This window comes from Melanerpes formicivorus, unplaced genomic scaffold (assembly GCF_026170545.1).
Source record: "Melanerpes formicivorus ecotype bairdi unplaced genomic scaffold, bMelFor1.0.p_v2 SCAF_6, whole genome shotgun sequence".
Taxonomy (NCBI): Eukaryota; Metazoa; Chordata; class Aves; order Piciformes; family Picidae; genus Melanerpes; species Melanerpes formicivorus.
In genome coordinates, this window is record NW_027142358.1 from 10,076,143 (window position 1) to 10,101,425 (window position 25,283).

Here is a 25,283-nt window from a genome sequence, read left to right on the forward strand (position 1 = left end):
AGTTAGAGCCTCTCTCTTTCACCAAGCAACAGAATAACACATTCTGGAAAATGTTAAATATGAGTTGCCTATCACATGATAGAGTAATGGATCAAAGCATGAAATATTTCCTTTTTCTGGTGTGGAGAGAAATCCTTTGTTTAAGGAAATAAATCTCTTTTTCTTAAAAAAAAATAATTTAAATCAAACAACTTTCAGGTTCTGAATGAGGAAAAGGCAGAATAAACAGTCACAGCACAGTTCACAAGGCTGTTGAGGACGCAACCCATTTACAGTTCTCTTCCTTCCTTTTTGTCCCTCTGAAAGCTTCCCCTCTGCCTCTCTCTTTTCATTACCCAGGAAACAGCACTGCTTTCTAACATGTGGGGATGTCCTTGCATACATATTAATGTCCATGTCCTGCTATTTTCCAGAACACCCACCATCTGGTGGTGGGAAAGGTGTCCCAGGACAAAGATACTCCATTGACAGAGAAATATTTCTATTTGCCTTTAAAACAGATATTTGGCTACCACATTTCCGTAGCCAACTAAATTGAATGATGGTTATTAACTATAAAAGTCAGCTGTTACCAAATGAGTAGCATAGAATGGCATAGACCAGAATAGAATAGAATAGAATAGAATAGACCAGACCAGACCAGACCAGGTTGGAAGAGACCCTCAAGATCATCGTGTCCAACCTATCATCCAACACCACCATCAACTAAACCATGGCACCAAGCACCCGATCCAGTCTCTTCCTAAACACCTCCAGTGATGGTGATTTCACTACCTCCCTGGGCAGCCCATTCCAATGGCCAATCTATGAATCTCTATCTATGAAGAACTTCTTCTTAACATCCAGCCTAAACGTCCCCTGGCACTGCTTGAGACTGTGTCCTCTTGTTCTGGTGCTGGTTGCCTGGGAGAAGAGACCAATCCCCACCTGGCTACAACCTCCCAATAAAAATTCAGGCCATCTTAGATCTGTTCATACAAACTTTTGTACTCTACAAATCACTAAAGACAGAACATCTCTCAGGTCATTTGCAACCACAAATAATTTTAATTAATACATTAGCTTTTATTCTGTCACTGACTTCATTCCTTGTGTTTTGCATGGAGAAAGACATTTTCTTTTAGTAACACATTATAACAAATATTCTGAATAAAGAACAACCTTTAAAACAGGCTACTGTAAGAACAGAAGGATGAAATCTTAACTGCTGTTGGTATTAATGGGAATTTTACCACTAACATACATATAAATAAGATTTCATGCAAAACATACCCCCACTGCAATCTATAGCTTAAAACCTTCATAATGCAGCCTGAGCTCAAGGTTAGTTAATTCACTTTCATTTCACACTTTACAAGACTGATCTAATGGACAAAATTTGTCATCACTGAAACTCCAATTAAACTACATTATATACTAGTTTGGTCTGGTACTTAAACAGAAAATTAACCTTTACTGCAATCTTCCCTCATTTCTCAAGGCAGAAAAAAAAATAATCATGGTGACACTGCAACAATAAGATTATTTTTAAACCTGCTCAGCTTCTAGAATCCTTTCTCTTCCTTCTTTGTTTGTGTTACAAAAATATTTATTACTTTAGAGCCACGGTATAATTAAGAGTGGTTTTAACTCCAAGCTTTAAAGTTAACAGCAAGCTGGCACTGGCTTGCTTATTGCATGCTATATTTATTAGCATGAAATCTATCTTTCTGTAAAACCAGAAGCATTTGCTTGCAGAGCCAGTCTCAAAGTATATATGATCTCCTGACATAATAATGATCTCCTGACAGTGCTGCTACCTAATTCAGAAGTTTCTGCTCCAGCAGTATTCCAAAAGGATTTGTGTGTATATATATCTATATATATATGTAGAAAAGAAAAGAAGGAGTTCATCTTGCAGTAGTTTTCTCATTGATTAGAAAAAACCTCATATAGTAAGCTTAAGCATAGATGAAGACATTTTGTAGCAAGACAAAGGCTTTCCTTGCTTTGAAAATAATAATAGTTTTTTTTTTAAAGTAAAAATAAATATTTGTCAAGATACCTGAATCTAGAGGTCTTCCTGTACTGCTGAAATTAACAGTGTACATAAAGGATAATTTGGTTTACTTTTAATCCTGATGTGAAACTCTCAGCAAAGTCACCTTTTGAATTTATTTCTTGTTCAGATAACTTATTTGCATTTCCAGTATTTATATTTTTCTTACTTGTTTGCCCATGAGATTATATAATGTAATAGTTACAAGGTTTTCAGGCTTTTTTTTTTTTCCAGTTTTTCATTAAGTCCTTTGGTCTATTCTCCCTTCAGCAGATTCACTGAAAATATCATAAATGTACACCAGTGCTTCCTTGGAAGGATGACAAATACAAGTATACATATTCTGTCACAGAATTATGTTGAGCCTGAGAGCGATAGCTCCATCTGATGTATTCACTTCTCCCTCCCAAAGTGTTGTTAAACAGTAATTCTTATATGGGAAAGCCTGGAAAATAGCTTTTGGCAATAAAAGATGACTGAAAAAAAATATGAATCGGGATCTACAGCTTTTCTTGGGCAAGGGTGGTATTTATGAACCCATCCCTCATAATCTAAACATCAGGATGAAGAAGCATGGAATAATGTGATATTGCTGTTAAGTATTCAGGCATCCTCTGCCTCACAGAAGGTACACATTGTGGATCTGCCATGGTCCCAGTGTCTACAGACTTCCTAGGCACTGTTCTGTCTTGCAGTGGAGTCACAGTTCACAAGGAGCCTAATCCGGACCCTCAGAAGTCAGCAGGAATCCCTCACTTTACTTCAGAAAGCTTGAGCTCAGACTTCTAATTCTCTTGATATATGAATTAATTTCTTCACCAGAGGCTGAAGTGTGTGCAGAACAGAATATGTTCATCCCACTGCAGCACAGAGTCTGTTTCATGGCCCAGCAGCATGTGCTGTTGTCACACTGTGCACAGCATGCCCATGCATCCCTGCCACACCTTTATCATTTACAGCCTCTACTGGGGGTATTGAATACTTCTGTTTCACACTACACTCCAGTTTGACAAATTAGCACATAGTTCTGGCAGATATAGATCAGATGAAAATGTCATCATCCATTTCTTCAGGGTCAAACATCTTTCACGAAATCATGTCTGCCATTCACAATATCTCTGACTTGCAACTCCCATTGAGAGATAATCTATTAGAAATTAAACATTTTTATTTTTTTTTTATTTATTTTTTGCACAGATTTACTTGATAGTGACAAATTTGTACATGCATATCCACAGACTGAAGAAGTCTTAATTTCACAGGTCCTTCATGGGTCCGGAGGTTAGGTAATCATATCCAAACAGCGAAGGTTTCACAGTTTTTGTGTTGTTTTGAAGAGGCAATCTATCAGAAGTTCATTGAAATGCACTGCCTTCACTGGGACATTTACTACAAAGCAGAGGCATTTGAAGTGTATCAAGTACCACAACAACAGGAAGTGCTTCACTGAGGCGTATTTCCCTTTTATTTGCACTCCTGCTTTTACAAGAACTATGTACATTACCAGTTTGTTACATGTGATGGTAGAGTAACTTAGCATTACCAGACACTGATATTGAAGGTAATCTGCTAAAACTGTGTGAATTAGTCATGTAAAGGAAAAAAAAAGTTGTGAAAATCAAAAAGTATATGTGTCTTACCATGAGACGGTACTTCATTTCTAAATCAATTGGTCTTCCTGCTTCCATGCAGGCTGTGAGCCAGGAGATATCCAGTAATTCAAACCTGGAGCTGTCACCCACAGCCTGTCCTTTTAGCCAGTCCAGCACCTCCAGGTAAGAGTTGTTCTCAGCCACAATATGAGTGACAGAGTCACTGTCAAGAAGCACAGAAAAAGTACTGTACACAATTATTTTCCATATTCACTTACCATGCACTTCCCAAAAATTATAGTATATATTATACATTAGGGTGTGGAAGCAGCTGCATTTTCATATGACAGTATATCTGTTCTAGTCACTGACACTGCTTTGAGGAAAATACTTTAGACTGACAGCTCCTTTAAGTGCAGTATTTCCTTTCTTTCAGCATCATTTGCCTTCCATAAGACACTACCCTATTACACATTTTTTCCAACCCTGAAAATATTTGGCTCGCATGACAAAAAGACACATTTCTGCAGTTCCCACAGAAAAATAATAGACAAAGTTGTATTTGAAGAAAAAAATTACATACATACTTCAGAAAACCTGTAAATTTCTACCTGGCCTGCTGATGTTCCTCTGTAAGCTTAGAAAACTAACTTGGTAGGAAATTTTGAGTGATCACTTGTGTTCACCCTTAACATATACCCCAAGGGGGTGCTGTCACTCACAAAACCAGTTACAGATAAAGGATGAAATTTCATTTTCATGCAACCTATAGGACCTCAATATTTCTGAAATGTATGCCAAAATTAACCGCTATCAGTCAGTTAATTCTTGAAGTAAAGGCCAGACAGTGTCATTATCTGACTTAACTCTAGGCTTATTTCTATAAAAACTGGACCATAAATTGCCCTGATGACAGCCATCTCCATTTGCAAGCCTCCATAACATCATGCTAGACCATGCTGATGACAGCCTTGTGCACATACAGTAAACTTCAAACAGACCTAGCAGATTGCCAGACTTAAAAAATAATGTTGTGCTAACTGCACAATTTTACAAAGTAAATTAGTTTCTAAGAGACCAACAAAACTCCTTGGCCTGAGTTCCTAGTTTATGCCAATAGTCACTGATTTCATGAAATCAGCAAATCTCAATGACAAATATTGAGTCACCCTAGAGAAAATTGTTATCAGATTACCCTCCAACACATTGAATGTCCTATATTTTGGAAGTAGATGTATTGAGTGTACTACACTTCAGAAATATGAAACCTGCCATGGTATAGCACAAATTGTTTTTCTCTCCACATTGTGCAACTTGTACAGCAGTGTTCATTAACAAAAATAGAAATTTAAAAAATCCCAATTTACTTTAAAAGATTGCAAACCTAGGTTGGGTGAATCTCCATCAAATACCCCTGCTTTTATTATTTAACCTTGTTAGGTTCTACTTTAATTAAACTGTCATATCTCTATGCAAGTGAAAAATAAATAAATAAACTAAAAATCAGTTAGAGACATAGAACTTCTGCTTCCTGTGGTTTATTCCACGTTATATAAAATATTCATATGTAATGTACTTGCACCAAGCTGCAGATCTGGGAACTTTGCCATCACTATGCTCACAGCAGCAGTTTAGCTGCTGTGCACCAGTTTCCTCTGGTACCTGTACAGCTGTGCTTTTTTCTTGCCATGGAGAAGAACAAGTTTAGTATTTCTTTTGGCATTTTGGGAAAAAAAAACAACCAAAATCAACAGTTAAATAGTTTTAAACAGTAGCAGCTAAAATGAAATTAAACAGAACACCCATCTTGCATACATCATGCAGAAAGACTGGAATACTGGCAATAAATACCTCTATGTCAGAGCAGCCCAGATAAAACCTGTACTCAGTCCTCAGTGGATTGTTAGTGCAGGATTCAGAGCAGCCCATTTAATTTTTCCTTCCCTGAGAATTCAATTAGTTTGATATCAGATGATAATTACCTACTTCTGTTCAATACCTGCTTGAATCTTGATTTACAAATTTTTTCATCCTCCCTTCTTCCTCAGGCTTTCAAAGTTGATGGGATAGAAAAATGTGTGGAAATGAGCTTTTTTAGCAAGGACCCAGCTGAACACTGTCTGCATACAGATACAGAGTAATGATCAATACTTAGTTTCTTCCAGCTTTCTGGAAAATCTACATAATGTAGTTTTCAAAGACCACATATTGATAGCATTCAAGACAAGTGTTATTTGGAGAAGGCTCCCTTCAAAGTGAGCTGTATTATGGAAACAGAATCAGAAAAATCTGCAGGTGAAGTATATTTTCAGCTTGAAATGCCACACCTATAGTATTTTAATCCTGGGTTTTTTCTTCAGGTTGATATTGGTGTAATCCACTAGCTTTGAAACTCACATCAGTGTATTACTCACAAAAAGATTAAGTATTAAGATACCAGAGGTGTTCTAAGGAAATGGCCTTCTCAAACCATCATATTTTTCTTTGCCGTATATTTAACAATTCTTTCATTTCAGAAATCGGCCATTAAGTTTAATGTTAACTCAGCTTCTAAGGGAAAATAAACAATGTGTTATTTAGATTATCTAGAGACACATTGATCCCAGTGAGACTATACAAATGCATAGAAACATCTCCCATGAAAAACATTTGCAAGTTCATCTCTTACATTTGTCATTGTCCCATGCGAGAAGCAGCAGGTAAGTTAGAGTTAAGAAACTTAAGACAATTTAGAACCACAGATTTCATAGGTTAAAAAACCTATTGCTAGTGTTTGTCTTTGGACTGCTCTCTGCCTAGAAGACTATAAATGAATCAAACTTTAGGAAGAGCAAAGTATAGCCACCAAATACATAGGCAAAAACTTCAACCACAATCACTTGTATGGCTGCATTTGTTAAATTAGAATGTTTCAAGCAGCATTATTACATATTATTTCTACATGCACAAAGATTGCCTACCTTAGCTCACTTTCTACTCTGAAACCTTTTCTTCTTGCCAGCTCCATCAGAAATGTCCTTCTGGTCACCCCCATCTTCCTCTGCATAATGAAAATGACAAACTTGTTGAACTTTGTTTCATAATTGCAGGAGAGATTTGGGGAACTCATCCTTTTCTGTCTTTTTTTCTGGGAGAATACAGCTGGAGTTCTGATCATATCCATGATGCAAGGCAGAAGTGTTTTCACCTGAGTAAAAGGAAGACAACATGCTTTCTGCCAGGCAACAGCTGTATATAATGTCACCACCCACTGAAGTAATTTTCATCTGGTTTTCCTCTGAAATCAAAACCAGGTGTCTCACAAGCAGAGACATCACTTGTTTTCTGCTAGCTAGGACTTCTTGCGGAGAACTACTCCAGACAAGTGCGAATATCCTTTTATTTTTTTAAACAGCCATTACCTGTAAAAGCTTTATGGAAATAATATTGATCATAGCAAAAGTATCTCAAAATACCAACAAGATCTTCAGCTGGCTTAATGGCCCAGCTCCATCAAGTGTTCCTTTAAAATACTTTCCAAATTGCAGTTCAAATTTTCAATTTTTTAAGAACAATTCATTGTATCTTCTTATTGTTAGCCAGGAAATATGTCCTAGAACACAATTAATTACACAATATAATATGCTGTAGAAGAGCCTGTACACATACTACTTCTATGTATTTTATTTCATTTAAAAGGGATAGTTGTGGGTTTTTTTAGGAGGGCAAACAAAAGATAAGTTTTTTAAATTAAATTTACAATGAAATAAATTATTTAGTGTTTTGATACTAAACCAATGAAGTACAAAGAGAAAATATTAAAGATATGCTTAAATAATACCTTTGGCATTCATTTTCAAAATTGCTTTCTGCAATTTGCCATGGAATGTGCTGGTATCTGTAGCAGACACAGTAAGATTTCCTGCTTTTAATCACCCAGAGACCTCCAAACAACTACAGAGAAGATTATGTAGGCTATGTACCACCTTCTCCTAGGGGATGGGATATTGGTCATCAGAGAACTACACTAAAATTTGTTGCAGACATTGTGTTGGATCCAGCTGGGTATCACCCTGAGATTCTTTCAAAACACAGTGAGTGTAAATGAATGACCAGGTTTACAGCTTGTGCGTCTATTTTAGCACACACCTAGTTCAGTGGTAAATAACCCCATTTCCACATCAAGTTGGATTTTTATTTTTAGCACAGCAGAGAATTTGGATTTTACCAGTCTTCAGAATGTGCCAGAAATGTTACATCTTTCAGTTCTTGTTGCTCATGTTTGGGAGAGGAAGCGAAATGGGGAAATTGTGCCCAAGTCAGATCTATCAATTTTATTTCCAGTCATTTTATCACAGGTTGACATACAACCTGAGCTGCAGAAAAATGAGTCAAAACCTATTTCCTGCAATTATGGACATAAGATTAAAGTTAAATTTAAAAAGTATGGCTGACATTTCCCCACCCCTACAGCTCTTGCTACTTCAACTGTGTTATCACATATAGAGAAACACTTTTCTTTAGAATAGAAGCTAAACATCAAAAATTAATATAGTGCTTTCAGCTCTGAGGTCTTCCAGAGGCTATGAAGCAAATATATACATAGCTCAATATGGAGACTAGGCTCCATTCATTTCTTTCCTTGCCTAAGGATAACCCAGAAGCCAAAATATCTCTTCTTTCTTATTCATAACATTAAAACTATCTAAATAAATAATTTCAAGGTTATCTTGAAGTTATATGAGACATTTCATAGGAACTGGAAGAAGCTTAAGCAAAAGGAGGGGAGGGGAAGGAAATAAATAGTGATGGGGAAAAAAAAACACAAAAAGTCCCAGTGATGGGTCTAATATTAAAGGTGAGCAATCTGGTTTGGTTGCTCCCTGTCTGTTCTCCAGACTATGAATCCACCATTGAACAGTGGCCATTTCCCTGTTTACAACCTTCCTGGACTTGGTAAAATGCTTTACTTTATTTCATGCCCTACAAGGAGTAATGTATTTGAGAACAGCTTCTCTACATATGTTAAAGTCTTATTTTATGCTACAATTAATACAGTGCTCTCAAATATGTAAATATAATTACTCACAGCGTAGCATCAAGATGCTCAGTGCCAGTGAAATCCTTCTGGCATGAAAAGTGTAAGTATTATTCCTTTGTGTTACTGTAATAACTCTTGAGCCAGATTTTCAAGGGTATTTAGGTGCCAAAAAGCTGAAAACAGAAGGCCTAGTGAGATTGTCAAAATATCTAAGCAACCTAGGCACCCAGCTCCTTTGGAAATTAATTTCTGGCTTTGAAGCTAATGCAAAGAGATTTTCCCTGTCTAATAAACACTGTACAGTATCATGAAAAGTTCTCTGCCAATGATGCAATTCTATTAAAAATACCTTCTGAAGTTAACAGGATTTCCATATCCCAGATGAGTGAATAACCTGCTCTCCATCACATACAATTAGTGACCTCAAAACATAGCAAGTTCCAGAAATTTTTCCATCTCAGTGCAATCTCTTGTAGCTCAGAGTAGTTCACATCCCTGGAGGGAATTTTAGAACAAATTTCCGTGTTCTGATGTTCTTGCTGTAGATCAGTTTCCACTGCACTATCAAAGGCATGGATTTAGAATGAGATGTACACAAATGCTGATGGGCATTTAAGTAAATGTCTTTCATCACCTGTGATGTCTATGCCATCAACAGCATCCCAAGCAGTGTCTAGTACAGACCTCTGCCTGAAGCCCACAGTACCAACCTGGCTTCAAAGTGGTGTTTCTTGGGAGGAAAAGTATAGGAGCACACAATTTCAGTTTCTCTCAGTTTCAGTATTCACACATGCTTTCACTGCCCCTTCTTGATTATTGTCAGGTGCTCTTTTAGTGCCCAGTTTTTATGTGAACTCCATTGTAAATGTTTTATAAAATGCTACTTGTCCATTTTATATGGCTTAGTGAAAAGTGCTTTTAATACCCAGCTGCATATGTTGCATGAATCTATGTCTTCAGTCTTCCTCCCCCCATACTAACATATACATTCTTTTAAAATGAGCATGGTAAACTAATCTGGCTAGCCTACAACACAGAGAAACAGAACATTATGATATTACATTTTATTCCATTTGATTGAATAAATGCATTATTATTAAAGATAAGGAAATGTTGACATGTATACTCTGGAAATGTTCAGATACATTTCAAATCAATTGTCTCTCATCCTCCTCTGGTGTTTATATTCTTCTAACTGCTAGAATCTTTTCAGGGAGCAACTCTAAACTGTACATGCTTGGGTTATTCATATAAAATATGATAAATTCCCTAAACTACTCAAATGTCCAAGAACTTTTAAGAACTGAAGAATTGATAGTATGCTTTGAGTGTGTTTACTTAGCTGTAAAATAGTATTTGTCATGTACGATAAAGTAGGCCTAGAGAGGACATGAAATCTTGTAATTGCTGTCACCAAATGTACATTTCTGATGTGAGTGGTTATAATAGCTGCCTATTATATTTTTTCTTTTTTTTCCTCTCAAATTGGAGATGAAAACTGGAATAAGGAAAGTATATTTAGCAGCATTCTCAATAACTGCCTAAGTAGAAATCATACCAAGAGCTGCAAGCTTCTTTAACTGATTGTATACATCACCATTATAGAAAGGTATTGCTCTTCTAAGCCCTCTCTGAGGAAACTAGGGAACAGGGAAACATCATGCTGAATAATTAAATAGAGCAATGGGGTTTCCCCTTACAGCATGGGGAAAAGTAATTGGTGACAAATCCTGGCAGGAGCTGCTTTCTATCCACATCAGTATTCCCTGGAAACTATCATTTTCAACTCTTTCTTCACCCTATCTGTCCAGTAACAAGTTTTACAATTGCTCTCTTTGCTTACTCTACTAATGGTAGCTGCTGCTCCTTGTTGTGATCGTTATTGGACTATTCTTTCAATTTTCTGTGCTGGTGCATCAGTTGTTTTCTTTATACTGTCGTCTCATGAGAGCCTCATGAGCCTCTCAACAGCAAGCAGAGACTTATCTGCACAATCTCATCAATATACATGGTCAGGCAAGTCCTTTGACAGCAATGCATTTCTTCCAAATACAGCTTACAGAAGTAAAGGTCTCTGGATATTGACTACCATTTATTTAGATGTCTACATTCATCTCATTGGCAGTATTAAGAGCATTCCTATTAATCAATAAATACTGAACAACCTTTTAGAGGTGTGTTGTTACATGAATGGTGTCGTATGGCCTACGACTAGGCAGCTGAAAAGAGTATTTCTCTCCATGATGATCAAGTAACTTATTATATAAAAAGATAATACTATAAATGAATACACTATTTTATCAAAGTTCTTATCCTGCCACCTTCATTCCCTCACAAAGAATCCTTATTTCCTCCCTTGCTGCTTTAGTAGGACGCTGCTAATATAAAAGCTAGATCGACCATGCATCTTCTTTTAGTTGTTACAATAATTACTAGATGGTAGAATTCATGCAAATGCAGTTCTGGATATATTTACATTAGACAACATACAAAGAGCATCATGTATTAAATTTATGCCTTCTACATTTACAGATAGTAAATCATGATGCATTTAATAAAGACAGAGGTACCTCAGCCAAAAGAACAAAAGATGGGAGAGACTGTTGCCATGTTTCACATAAAACTTTCAACTATAGACTCTATTTCAGTAGTACATGAAAGCTTCTTTGGCTTGCAGTTCCCACACCACCAAGCTGAGGAGATGAGATAATATAAAAAGAAGCAATAAATATGAGTAAGTACCATACAGAATGTTGCTGCAGTGGGAAGAAAAACTTATGAATAATATCATGTGGTATGTCCACTTGTACTCTCAAAAGTTTATGTGAATCACACCAGGATAAGAAAGTTTATCTCACTTCCTGTCTAATGAGCAAAAGCAACAGGTATTGGCTAGCAGTATGATGAGTCCTGACAGAGCTCTTTCTCCACTGAAATAAGCTGTAGAACAAAGTCAGAGGCAGCATCAGAGAAGCTGAAAGAATTGCTGATGAGAGTTTACGCAGATCTTTGTGTTATCTCCAGAGAGAAAACAAAACAGATGCTCATCTAAGTGATGTGTTGTGAATTTTGAAGGTGAAGTAAAAATATCAATTAGAGGCCTTTTTTATTCTAGATATATGAGCTGAAGGAAGCTGGAAAGCAGAGTGGAGTGAGCCAGAATTCTCACCATTTTGATTTATAGACATTCTGAGTTCCACTAATGAAGAACTAATTACAGCAGAAGCAACCTAGCTGGATGATTAATTCATAGCAGGAAAGAGTTTGCTTTATCCAGATGCCTTTTTTTAATCCAAACACACTCTTGACACAGTTTCCACAAAAGCATTCCTTCAGTTTCTTATGGATTTCACCCATAATTTGGCATCTGTCTACAGTATCACAAAACACTTAAATGTATTTTGTTTTTATCGTGGATATGGCAGCACTACCTTTCACTACTATGAAAGCTAACTTTTTTCAACTGCATTAAATTTTTTTTTCTCAAAGCCACTGGAAATTCCTTCTCCAGGTTACCTCAAAATTTACTGCCTCATTTCAGCTTGCAGAAATTTCAGTATAACTGAATCAATTTAAAGTTGCATTAGCCCCTACAAGCTCTGCCCCAGTGTAGCATGGCATACTTACTTAGTGGTGAACACCTGTTGATCAAACCCTATAAACCAGGCTGACTTCTTTTGAGAAGACAGCCTTTAAAGCCATCTTTCTGACTCCTTAAATCAAAGTAGTAAATTTTAGGCCATTATTTTATGATGCATACCTGTTCATTAGGAGTTTTGACACATTAATATATTTTTGCAAGGAGACAGTATAATAATGCCACCTACCTGAATTTTTCTAACTTCTCTTTCCTGTGTTTATTGCTTCAGAGAGGATTCCAGTTTAAGAAATGAATGCTGACTTTCTGCTATGTGAAAAGTCAGACCCTACTATACTATCACATAACTACAAATGGAGCTGGTAGTTCAATAGCTAAGTGACAAATCAGAAGACCACATCATAGTGAAGACCTTTCTGACAGAAAGCATCAACATCTTTCTTCCATTAAGGTTTCCTATAACCTTCTAGATTTCTATTCCTATACTAAGCTAATTATTATCATATATTCTGAAGCATGACAGCAGGAAGGATATAAAGCAGGTAAATCCATTTGCAAATGCTGTTCTGTTGCAACAATTTACTCAAAATTTTACTAAAAAAAAAATCCCATGCTGCTTACAACTGGAAGACTGTTTCATTTAGTCACTTTGCACTACATGTTGTTATTAAGGACATAATTCAATATCAGAGTTTTCTATTGGTGTTGGGAGATCATTATGAGGTTTACAATGCACTAGAATTCAAAATGTCATGAATACAACAATGATTCAACAGACAAATTTAGCCTATATTTTGTTTAACTGTGCTGAAATATGTGGAATTACAAAGACAAGTTAGAAAAAAAGCCCTAAGTCCTGAGACTGTAGTAATGGTCACGGACAGCAGGTACCATTGAGATGCCATAGCATCATATAGCTAAGAATAATTTGGACAATATTACTACATATGTGTTTTTAAAAACCCACTGGCTCATATCCATCTATTCTAGGCTGCTCTTCCACAAACTTGATTCAAACACTATATAAGTGATACCTATCCATCACCCAGCTTTCATTGTCCGAGGCAAATGGAGAGGGATTTGGAGACAATTTCCGGTAGATTTTGGTGCTTAAGCCAGACCACTGATTTACTTACATGAGGCACTGAGGAAAATACTTACAGTCATACCCAGTGGTCTGTGCTGTAAGGACTCATCCCACAGGACACCTGAATATCTCAACCTAGCATGCACAACAATTGCACAATTACCTTCAAAGAATGAGGAAGCCGTTAGCATAACAGACACAGACTACAGCTTTGGCAGCTGTAAGTGAATGCATATCAAAATTGTGTCAAGAAGAAAAGGTATGCAGAGGAAGATGCTTCAACAGTCATGGACTACAAAGATTAAAATATGTCATCATAAGATGCAATCATGCTTTTAAGTGCTTGGGAAAGTAGTCCAAGATGTCTCATAAGCTTTTTCTCACTTGTAACATATGTAAGCAAAATAGGGCACGACCTAGGAGCTACATACACAGACTTGACTACAAAATTATATATTTATGTATAAGAGTTGTAATCACTGAACCACACAGTTAATAGATAAAAATATATTTTACTAGCAGTATGGGTTTGTATCTACAGAATATTTGGTCAGCTAGTCCATTGTTTCGTGTAGGCATCGAATAATATACAAAACTGTCATACTGCACAACATGCAGAGGAAAAACCCGTGTGTATACAGAAAATTGTCATAAATAATTATATTTAGTGTGTATTTTCCCCTTTATGCAGACTCAATAGCTTCCTAGTTACTCATTTCACTGGTATATATGTGTTATGTGAGTTAAAATGTCTTCTTGATGCTTTCCTGTACATTGTACAGGTGTTGACAGCTCAAGGGTGCAGGGAACAACTGTGGATGATTATGCTCAGCTTAGCAGGCTGGATGAAAAGGTTCAGAACAACTTTGCAACAGCTCTGGTAGGCATTGTCAAATAAATATTGAAAGGCATCAAAAGAATTAGCAGAGCATTTGTGAAGTATTTATGCATACATATAGACCATATACACATACATGCACACAATTTCTTACCTCATTAGTTCCATAAAAAAAATTATTTTTCCAACATTAATACTTTGGAAAATTACAGTTCTAACAGTTAGGTGTAGTAATTGTTAGGACAAACACTCCTTAACTTTAGCAACCATTTATACATATTCTCTTTACTATTCTCTGGGCAAAACCAACAGACAACAAAACAGAAACCCCAGCAGCCTGTGTGGTGAGATACAAAGCCATGGTATGCTCCGCCCACTGCTCCACAGCAAGCCGCCGCAGGATCACCTCATGCAACCTCCACAGCTGTTCTATCCACAAGCATGCTACAGCACAAATACCAATGTAAACAAGCTGCAGTACAACACAGAAGGGTAAAACTGAGGGCCAGAAATTGAGGGTAATTGTTTAAGAGGACTAAATGGGGAAAAAAAGTAATTGACTCTACTTCTTCAATCATGCTCAGTCCTACTATATGTGTTTAGAGTCAGGCTATTTTACATTACTCAGCACAGCAACTTAGCAGATTCATTGAACAGAAATTATTAGGGAAATAATGGAGCATTAAACTTGAAAAACTAAACTACTTTAAATATGTAGTATGTATAACAGAGTTGCAATTTGTTACCACCTTGTTACTCACAATCCATTACTATTCATTCGACACTAAAACTTGCAACTCAGCCACTGTAAAATGTCAGAGCCAAAAGAATTCAACTGTTGCACCTGGCTGTAAAACACCAAATACCTTACTCTTACTGAGTAATTTGAGGTGAATCAGCTGAGAAGACACTTAATATGATGGTGGAGTTATGACTGACTCTTTAGGAAAGGCTATACAGCCTCCTCAAGAGCAAGAAGAAAGATCTTAGCAATACATTGAGACAGTGCTTGCTCAGATTTTCTTTTCATGTTAAATTTGAGAATATTTTCTCATTACATCAATGACTGAAAGTTTGCCCTGTTGCTTTCCTTCCTGAGAAGCCACATTTTACAGACAGCCATTTAAATGGACACATTAAAAATGCTCAGCTTGTAATGATTGCTTTAGTACTATAAATAAAATGGATACACTTGAACAGTTACATAGCACTTTTCACACTAATTCATGCTGAATACACCTGAAAAGTAGTCAATACTCTCTCTATTACTCACATTTCAAAATAGGTACATAGGTAAATTTAAGTGGCATATTCAGAGCTCTTCAGGTTTCTTATTTTCACTAGTGACTAGAAGCTCCAAATTCATTCAACTTCTATTTAGATCACTGCTTTTCAATCTTTTTCAGCTGTGAGACCACATAACCATTTTCCAGTGCAGCCCTAGGACTCAAGTACAGCACACTTAAGCCTTTGCCCAAATTATTAAGCAGCAATCCATCAGATATAATTATCTGGCTTCACAGACTTTCGAGGTGCTATCTTAACTCTTTGCCTGAAATGTGAACTTCAGCCCATCTGTGTAAAACCCTTGAACTGAGGAACCACGTTTATTCTCACTCCCCAAACATAGGGCAATAACCAAAGCAATGTCAACCTGAAATCAAGGGCAATGCCTTCTGCAGGATCTGATGAAGTAAGATTAGGACTGGACTTAGACCAAATTTAGTGCTCTTAACATGACTTTTCCTCCTGGGGCATATTTTGGATGAAACTATTGCTTTTGTATGTTAATAGAATAGGATGATATTTTGGATGAAAGTAATGGCTGTAGCTGAAAGACATAAGAGGGAATAAAAAGAGGTTGAAGCAAAGGTCTGAAACCTGTGTTTGGATCTCGGCTTAAAAAAACACAGTTTTTTGATATTAATGAACAAGTTAAATCTTTACAATTCAGAATTCAGTAAAGAGTTGAATTCAATAGGACCCCATGACCTGTGTCTAAAAGGACTATTGGGCTAGCAATTCTGGGCACGTAGACAGTATTAAGGTAGCAGGGTCAGGATAACTGGGATTATTTATCCACATTAACAAATGGGTTTATGACTAATTAATCCCTCTTCAGATAACAAAAGTTTCTTGTTTATATGTGTGTTAGGTGTGGGGATGTAACAGCTGTGTTTGGGCTAACAGTGTCTGGCAGACTGGAGTCAAGCCTGTCTCACAAGCCACCTGGCTTGGTTTTGTGGTCATACAAGTAATAATTTCCCTCTGAAGAATTCTCAGCTGAGTGTTTGCACCTCTTTTCTACTTAATCTAACTCTAATTCTTCTCTTCATTCTGTACAGTGACTCTTAGGCCCAAATTAACATAGTTCTTGGGCAAATCAGTGCATTCATGTTGGCAAGTGCTTCATACTGGATACAGAAAAACACACATGATGCAGGAATGCAATCAGGTAGAGAAAGTGTTTTCAGTTCATTTGCTGAACAGTTGTTGAAGGGGACGTTTGTTTGATTGGAAAAAGTGGAACATTTTCCATTAAATGAAACCAGAATATTTCTCTGTGTTGGAAAGTGAAACTCCTTTTATCAATTATCCAAAAATATCCACATTCAGTTTAGCCTGAACAATGTGCTTCATTTGATGCAAAGCCAGGCAATATAAAGCCATTTCAGAATACTTGTTTAGCTAATTCCTTATTTAGCTTTTTTTTTTCATTTATTTAGGGCTATTCTTATTTAAAATTGTTGTCTTTAAATGAGAAGTAAAAAATAAAAATAATTAAAACATCACATATCTTAAAACAAAGCATTTAACCTATTTCCTTTTTTTTTTTTTCTTCTCCCAGAACTTTCCCCAGATATATCTGCTGCACAGCACTGGTTGCTCTGCTCTGCAGGAGCCAATGTTATTATTTAGCTGTAATTCTCTAACAGAAGAAATGCCTCTATTCTCCAAAAGGTGATTAAAAGACAAGTCGACATGCAAGTCCCTGACTTAATTAAACATCTGAAGAGGTAATGCAGCTGCATTTGGCAGAGCAGTATCACTTTTGGAGAGACATTAGTTAGATGCAACACGAATAAGGACATCACCCATCACTTTATTTCACTTCATTCTGCTAGTGACATTAACTGGTTTATCTGTTTGGAAACATCAAGTCATAAATGGGCATAAGCAATATGAATCACAAGCTCCACATATCATATGTTGGATCTCTGACTTTTGTTAGATTTTCATAACAGCACTGAGCTGGGTTTGGAATGGGGATTGTTTGTGGTTTTTTTCCTTTTAAACATATGCTATTGTTTAAAGATGTTGCAACCATTTTTTCAACTGCAGTCTTCACAGTATCACAGTATCACAGTATAACTTAGGTTGGAAAGGACCTCGAGGATCATCGAGTCCAACCTATCAACACCGACCCCATGACTAGACCATGGCACCAAGTGCCACGTCCAATCTCCTCTTGAACGCCTCCAGGGTCGATGACTCAACCACCTCTCTGGGCAACCCATTCCAATGGCGAATGACTCGCTCAGTGAAGAACTTCCTCCTCACCTCGAGTCTAAACCTCCCCTGGTGCAGCAGTCTTGATCTATAATAGTCATATTTTGGCACGTCAGAACTATCCATAACAACATATACTCAGATTCACATGTATTTAGACCAATATGGAATAACACAGCTATCTTGATAATTCAAGCTCTTACCAGGATATCTGGCAGATGTGATCCACTCACTTTCATCAATTTTTGTGCCACTGAACTGTGGTGAATTTTCAAACACTGGAAACTATTTTTATCAAAGCTGGAGATTTTTATGAGCTATATGCTTTTGTTCAGTCTTAGTCACAGGGTGTAAAACAAAAATTAATTTACCTAAATCGCTATTTCTGTTATGCTAAAGATGTAAGCCCATCTTGACTGTTAGTCACTTGCAAAAGTAACAGCCACGAATTTATGAATTTCTGTTTGAAGTCTTTCTGATAAAAGAAACTAAGATGAGTACAATGATTTCTACACTGAGTAGTTTTCATTTTTATTCCTGGTTTAAGGCCAGGTTCTGGATTATTGCTGCTTCAGCTAGTATAACCGTAACTCCAATAAATGAAAAAAAACACAACATCACTTTTGTTTCAGTAAGAGATTCACTTAAGCTTTTCAGAAGTCTAAATGAGTAAAGAAGAGTTCAGAAAGAGGTGGGGAAGAGTGGTGCTCTTTACTCTGCAGCTGGTGCAGAAAAAAAAAAAAAATGTGGTTTGTACCTGCATACTGGTGTGTACACAAGTATGCATGTTGTACTTCTATGAATGTTTAAAACATTTTGTCTGTATCAGGTAGGTCAAATGCTTGAAGTTGAAAATATGTATGATTCAGCTGGTACTACTTTATTGGAGACTGCAGTCCTATCTCACCAAACATTTTCCTGAGTGATTCAAGAGATTGAGGGAATATATGAATCTGGGGCATATTTTCTTTCTATCCAACCAGTTATTGCTATACTATCCTGGCAATAATATTATAATATCTTGCATAATGGCTGAGTATGTTCCATGCTTTTTAAAGACATGACACAAATTCCAGTCTACTTACTCCTATGACTCTTATGTGCATCACAGAATTATTGGCACTATCCATATATATTTTGGTTTTATCTTCATGCAATTTGTTCCACATGTACATTCTTCTGGCATTGATCTCATACTCTTTAACTGAGATGGGCTTGTAAACCAATAACTTGGCTTGTAGACCAAGTCATTCTGTCCATGAGATGGAAATTAATAAATTAATCAAGGAATTATTATGTATTTTTATATATATACACACACACATATATATATATAAAGCCAGTTTCCAGTGTTAGATCTAGCAATATTTTATCCAACAGATGTTTGTATAGTAAACTGAAGTGGAAGAATAATTATTCAGTGAATTATTTGGGTCAATTACTTCAACACAAAGGGATGCTGTTCCTACATGAGGACAATTTTTTGCTAAGAACAGCTCAGCTACTTTCCCACATTTTCACAATAACTGGTTTTGGTGGAAAAGAGAAGGAATGCCAAATACTTCACCCAAGAAAGGAGTGTGAACTTCTGCCCTGACTGAGAACACACTCCCTGTTTCTCCTAAACACAAACTTACCAGCATGAAAAAGTAATCCTTTCAGAAAAAAAATGCAACTGTCTTTGGCTCATTGTTAAGACAGAAATTTCTTTCAAGGCTTAGGGCATTTTCAGAGATGGAGATTAAGATATCATTTCCAATATGCTGTTGATCCATTCCTCTGAACTTGACTTACCAAATCATGAAAATGTACATGGAACATCTGCATTCAATATCATTTATTGCCAATTCTCTAACCCAGAAATCACTGTTTAATCAATACAAAAGAAGAGAGAAAAATCTACCAGGCTTACAATCAAAGGCTGTATATCATCTTCAAATAAAACCTTTATTTAAGACCTCATTTCAAACTGAACAAATATGTAGTTCTGAAATTATATCATCAACAAACATCTACTCCCCAGAAAGTGTATCAAAGCCAGAAGATGTCATATCATAATGTAGTTTTTATTTACCAGGTAGTATATGTGCATTGGGAATATCAGCCCTGGCAGATGAGTGAGAAGGTGAAACTGAGCACTTCAGTGCTTCTCCCTCTTTCATATGCTGGTCACAATGATTTTGAAAATGTCTTTTAGAATGGCCTCAATAATTTATTTACGCAGAGGGGCTGTGGCACACCTGTACAGAACAGAGATCTGACATCATATTTGGTGTATTTCCACTGTTGACAACTAGAGGAACACTAAGAATTCTGGGTAATTTATGACTTGCTTAAATTGTGTGAATAGCATTTAAGAAGAACATGAAGATTCCCAAATAAAAGGCAAAGTATGACTTTTGTTTTGTTTTTAAAGTGTTGCATTACTGTACTATTGTCATCCACACAGAATTTGCTGGAGCGAACTAGAGTCAGCTATCATGTTAAGCCCCCTTAATGCCGAGTGCCAGCAAAAAATATATATATATATATAAAATGCAATGCTATATCTTGTCACTAATCTGCACTGCCTTTTATCCAAGATCTCAAAACAAGCCAATGAGCTGCCAACTATATGACAGCTGTAAATGCCTCCTGCATGAATGTATACTGTGGGTTAGATTCCTGTCTCGGTTACAGGAAGTAACATCAGTAACAATACAAAGTGTCTTAGAAAACATCAACATAAAAGAAGTGCATCGCCTAACTATGGTATAATTACAGACAGAACCTGTGCTCAGAGCATAAATATAGGAAAGAAAATGAAGCAATAATTTTGTATTTGTAAATGTCCATAAATTAACTATCCAAGCAAATAAATGAAGAAACTACCACATCACTTTCCAAGTGACCAAAACATACCAATTAATCTTTGAAAAAAAAATAATGATAATGGTTCGGATTCAGTGAGGCACTTGCTATTTAACTTTATATATACATGGGGTGGTTTAATTGTTTTGAGCCTAAATATCTGACAAAGTCGTGGTTTAGGAAATCGATTTTCCTTGTCAAGAGTTGAAGAGATTACCTATGCTCAGCTGCGCTGCATTGAAACATCGGCTTTCAGTCTTCCCGAGCCTTGACGATGCAGTGTCGTTGTTAAGTGCTCCCCCTTATGGCCTGTTACAATATGGCATTATAGTGCTCTCTTCCTCTTGATGAAACGCTATCATCTCATACAGGCAGTGTCTAAGCATCACCAGAGTTAAGATAGGATTATAGAGTTGCAACTTACCTTAGAAACTGTTTCATTCAATTACTCAGTGATAAGAGACATTTTCAAGTGCAGATTGTCTGCAACTGCTTACGATCCTTCATTGTTTGGCTTTGGAACATGGTTTTGATTGCCATTATTAAATGTCAGACTAAATATCTAGAATAAATTTATACAAAAATAACTTATTAAATCAGGGTTGACTAACTAGTGTCTTGCTCCTATTTGGATTCAGTCCAGGTTATAAATCCATCTATGCATTGTTAATAGATTTGCTACTTAAGTTAATTTGAAATGCAATTTGAAATTCATGGAGTTGGAAGAGACCTCAGAGATCATCTACTCCAACCCCTTCAACATGGGCAAGGACACCTCTCAACTGGATGTGGTTGCCCAAGAACTCATCCAATCTGGCCTTACACACCTCCAGGGAGGGAGTATCCACAACCACTCTGTTGTGGATACCCCCATATTTCAGAGTCTCACCATCCTTGTACTGAAGAACTTCTTCCCAAGATGCAGTCTCAGCCTGCTCTCTCCCTCAGCTTAAAACTGTTCCCCCTAGTCCTGTTCTAGACACCCTGTTCTAGTCCCCCTCCAGCTTTCCTGTAGGCTCCGTTTAGGTATTGGAAGATAGCTATATGGTCACCCCAGAGTTTTCTCTTCTCCAAGCTGAACAACCCCAACTCCCTCAGCCCATCCTCATAGTAGAGGGGCTCCAGCCCTTCAATTATCCTTGTGGCCCTCCTTTGGGCTTGCTCCAACAGTTCTATGTCCTTCTTATGATGGGGACATCAGAACTGGATGAACTATTCAAGGTAGGATCTCACAAGAACAGTGTAAAAGAGAAGAATCACCTTTCTTGTTCTCATGCAGTTGTCACCTCTCAAGCACATCAAGATTCTTCTGGGTGGTATCCCTTCCCTCAAGTGAGTACACCACACCATACATCTTGGTGTCATCAGCAAACTTGCTGAGGGTGCACTCAACAATGCTTTCCATGTCATAAACAAAGATGTTTAAGAGCACTGGACCCAGGACAGACCGCTGAGGAACTCCACTTGTCTCTCATCTCTGATCTCCACCTGGACATTGAGCTGTTGATCACCACTCTTAGAGTGCAACGCTGTAGCTAGTTCCTTATCCACTGAGTGGTCCATCCATCAAGTTGTCGTAGGGTTGGAAGGGTAAGGCCAAAAAGCCTCCTCCCTCCCCCCCTGTAAAGTAAAGGGAAAGAAAATTGAAGGGAAAGGGAAAAAAAACTCACAGCTGAATTAGCAAAGCAATGGGTGCTGTATATTTACAAAGCAATGTAGGATATGCAGGGGAATATATACAAATTTACAATATTTACAATATATACAAAGATATACAACAGAGTAGCACAGAAATGAGAGTTCCTCCCTCTTCTGAGGGGGTTCCCCACCTCCGTTCCCCCCTCTCTCCCCCTTTCCCCCAGAGCGGGTTAGAAAGAGAGAGAAAGAGAAAAAAAAGTTAGAAGCAGTTATGTGTTAATTGGAAAGCAGTTAATACAGGCCTTTGCAGCTTATCAGTTTCAAGGACAAGTCTTGGCCGAAAGCCCAGCACAGAGAGCTGCTGCTTGGCGGAGGAGCGGAAGCAAGACTGATAGAAAAGTGCTGGAATGCCCAGGATACCCTCCTGCACTCCCAGTTCAGAAGGTGCTTCCTCCCAATCTACCAATGAAATTAGTTTAGATCCTTCTTTTCGTTTACCAACTTCCGTCCACCATATTCCCTTTCTTAAAGGCACAGTCTCAAACGGTCACACAAGTCCACGTCTTTCAACATTAGAGACAAGGATGTCACACAGTACAGTGTCAAATGCTTTGCACAACTCCAGGTAGATGATGTCAGTTGTTCTTCCGATATCTACCAGAGCTGTAACTCTGTCATAGAAGGCCACCATGATTTCCCTTTTGTGAAGCCATGTTAGCTGTTACAGAAATTACATTTGTTAATCTTGTAAGAAACAAGAAGTAGCACAGCAAAACAAAATAGCATTAAAATAGCATCCAATACATTTTCCTGAGGTGGAGAAATACTGTCCAATACATGTGTGTGGCTAGTGCCACCTTCATTCTGCTGCATATTTGGTGAGAACAATTTCCACCTGAGAGTTTATGACACTTTTTTCGAATCAAGCAGTCTATTTCAAAAGACTCTTTTCGTAATGTACAGAGTAGATTTGCAACTTCATTGCACTACTCTTTTAGACTAAATGTTTATGAGTTAGTCATTACACAAAACCAGCTGCACTAGATTAAAAACACAAAATGCCTTGCAACATTCAGAAAGTCTGCTCCTGTCAGATACTGCTGTCAGTATTTTCACCCTAGTGCTGACTGAAAACACACAGGTGTCTCACCTGGTATAACCAACTATATTATCTTATTCCTCAGTGCAGTTTTTGCTGCTATTACATTCCCTGTTCTATTATTGACTTGTCATGCTTCAGGGGAGGTGAGGGCCCATGGGGAAGTACATTGATATCCTTACCTGAAACATTATTCAAACAGTGAAATACATAGTTACCATAAATTCCTTTCAGTTGATTTCATCTCCAACTCATGTTCTCAAAACATACTGATAAACATTCGCTAACAGTGATGTTATTTCTCCACCTTCATGCTGTGTCAGTCCAGTAAAGCGCTCTGCTCTCTTGCCAAGTCTTCAGAATTCAGTTGGCAACATCCAAGAAAGGCAAACACTAACTTCTCCCAGAAGATCCTGTAACATCAAGCAAAGCACAATAAGGATTAAGATTGTCTCTGGAAATAAACAGCACTTCATTTGATTCACATACTATGATGAAAAGCATCCTTTCTGATAGTGCTTTTATCTTTAGTTACTCAGCTTATAAAAATGAGTGGGTTTATCTGTGACAGATTTGCAATTTAGATCTCTTATAGTATATTTTGTAGGGGGAAAGGGGGAAAAATAAAGTATTTAGAACACTTATAGGATCACTAAAAATGTGTGAACAGCCCAAAAGATAATTCCACTGGAGGATTAGGCAAAAACCTGCTAAAATTCCCTCACCAAAAATCAAGCCTCATTACTGGCATTCACAAAAAATATTTGATGGATAGTTCCAGCACTACTTTAATCTCCTCCAAATACCCTTTCTCTATTAGCACATTAAAAGATGCACAAGAATCACACAGTGGAGGGTCAGCTCCAACAATGCAGTTTACTTGAGTTTGCTTTCCAAGTTTCCAACTAAAGTTGTACTCACAACCCAAATTCTAATCTTCTATCAGGTAAGACTTTTACAATGAGATCTTAAAGAAGGTGCCAACCTTCTGAGACAGGAAAGGTTATTCCTGTCAACTGATCTCCTAAATACTTCTACTGCTGTGAAGCTATCAAATATCACTGAGAAATGTTATATGAAATGCTACATTTCAAATTTGCTCTTTAGAATTCCATATACAGTTGCCCAGAAATACTTTTGACAGTTTCTAAAACCAGAATTTATAGCAGAAACTAATTGTAAAAGTATTTTCTTACTAGTTTTAAGTAGTACAGTCAAGGATGCTTGTGTCAGATGTTTAAATGCTATAAATACAAAGGTTCTGTCTTTCAGATGGGGTGAGTAAACACAGAAAGCAGCTTTTCCACAGTAGGATCACTTTATTGTTAAGATGTTTCTAATCCTTCAAAGCAGGACAGCTCCCTTCTCTCATAGGCTGTTTGCAGTCTGAAGGCTACAAACTGAAACAAACTCAGTAAGAAGGAAAACAACAAAAACAAACAAAGCAAGCAACAAAAAAAAATATAGATAAGCAGAAAGAGAATCCTTAGGAATATATTACCTCACATGAAACAGAGGGGTTTCTTTTCTTTCAGCTGACTTCCTATCAGTAGCAGAGTGGAAGCCAGTCTTTCAGAGACCCAGCAAAGGTTGGCCACCACATACCTCCTAGGATGTTCCTTGCCCTTGCAGAGATTCATAACCACACTAGTGCAGGAGTGATGTTTCAGCTCTTTTATTTCAGAGAACCTCTTGACAGGCAAGTGCCTGTGCTCTCAGGTTTCCTGGAAGACAGATAAGAAATCTGAAAGAGTCTAATTTAAGAAAACCCTCAGAAAAATATTATGTTCTTTCTGGCCTTGTTCTCCTGCTGTTCTGCTCTTACAGAAAGTACTGACTCATAGGGTTTTGTGAGAGAGACAGCACCAGTAAGAGAGCTGAGTGCAATTCATCTACTGTGAAAATGAGACAGAAAATTGGGGAGAAAATACATAAATATTTGTAGTATCATGAACTTCCTGAGTCCAGCTCATCCAGAAAAGAACCTCTATGCAAAATTGTTTGCAGCACTTA

At 37.2% G+C, this 25,283-nt stretch overlaps 1 protein-coding gene across 1 annotated transcript in view; it reads right to left on the reverse strand.

The window, feature by feature from the left end:
- DNTT (DNA nucleotidylexotransferase) overlaps positions 1-22,125 on the reverse strand; it is a 98,423-nt gene extending 76,298 nt beyond the window's left edge. The window contains exons 1-4 of the mRNA XM_068139627.1: positions 21,794-22,125; positions 20,958-21,095; positions 6,591-6,817; positions 3,679-3,853 (exon numbers count right to left, since the gene is read on the reverse strand). Of these exons, the coding sequence (XP_067995728.1) occupies positions 3,679-3,853; positions 6,591-6,793 (378 nt within the window). The 5' untranslated portion in view covers positions 6,794-6,817; positions 20,958-21,095; positions 21,794-22,125. The remainder of the gene's footprint in view (positions 1-3,678; positions 3,854-6,590; positions 6,818-20,957; positions 21,096-21,793) is intronic.
- Positions 22,126-25,283: the final 3,158 nt, after the last annotated feature.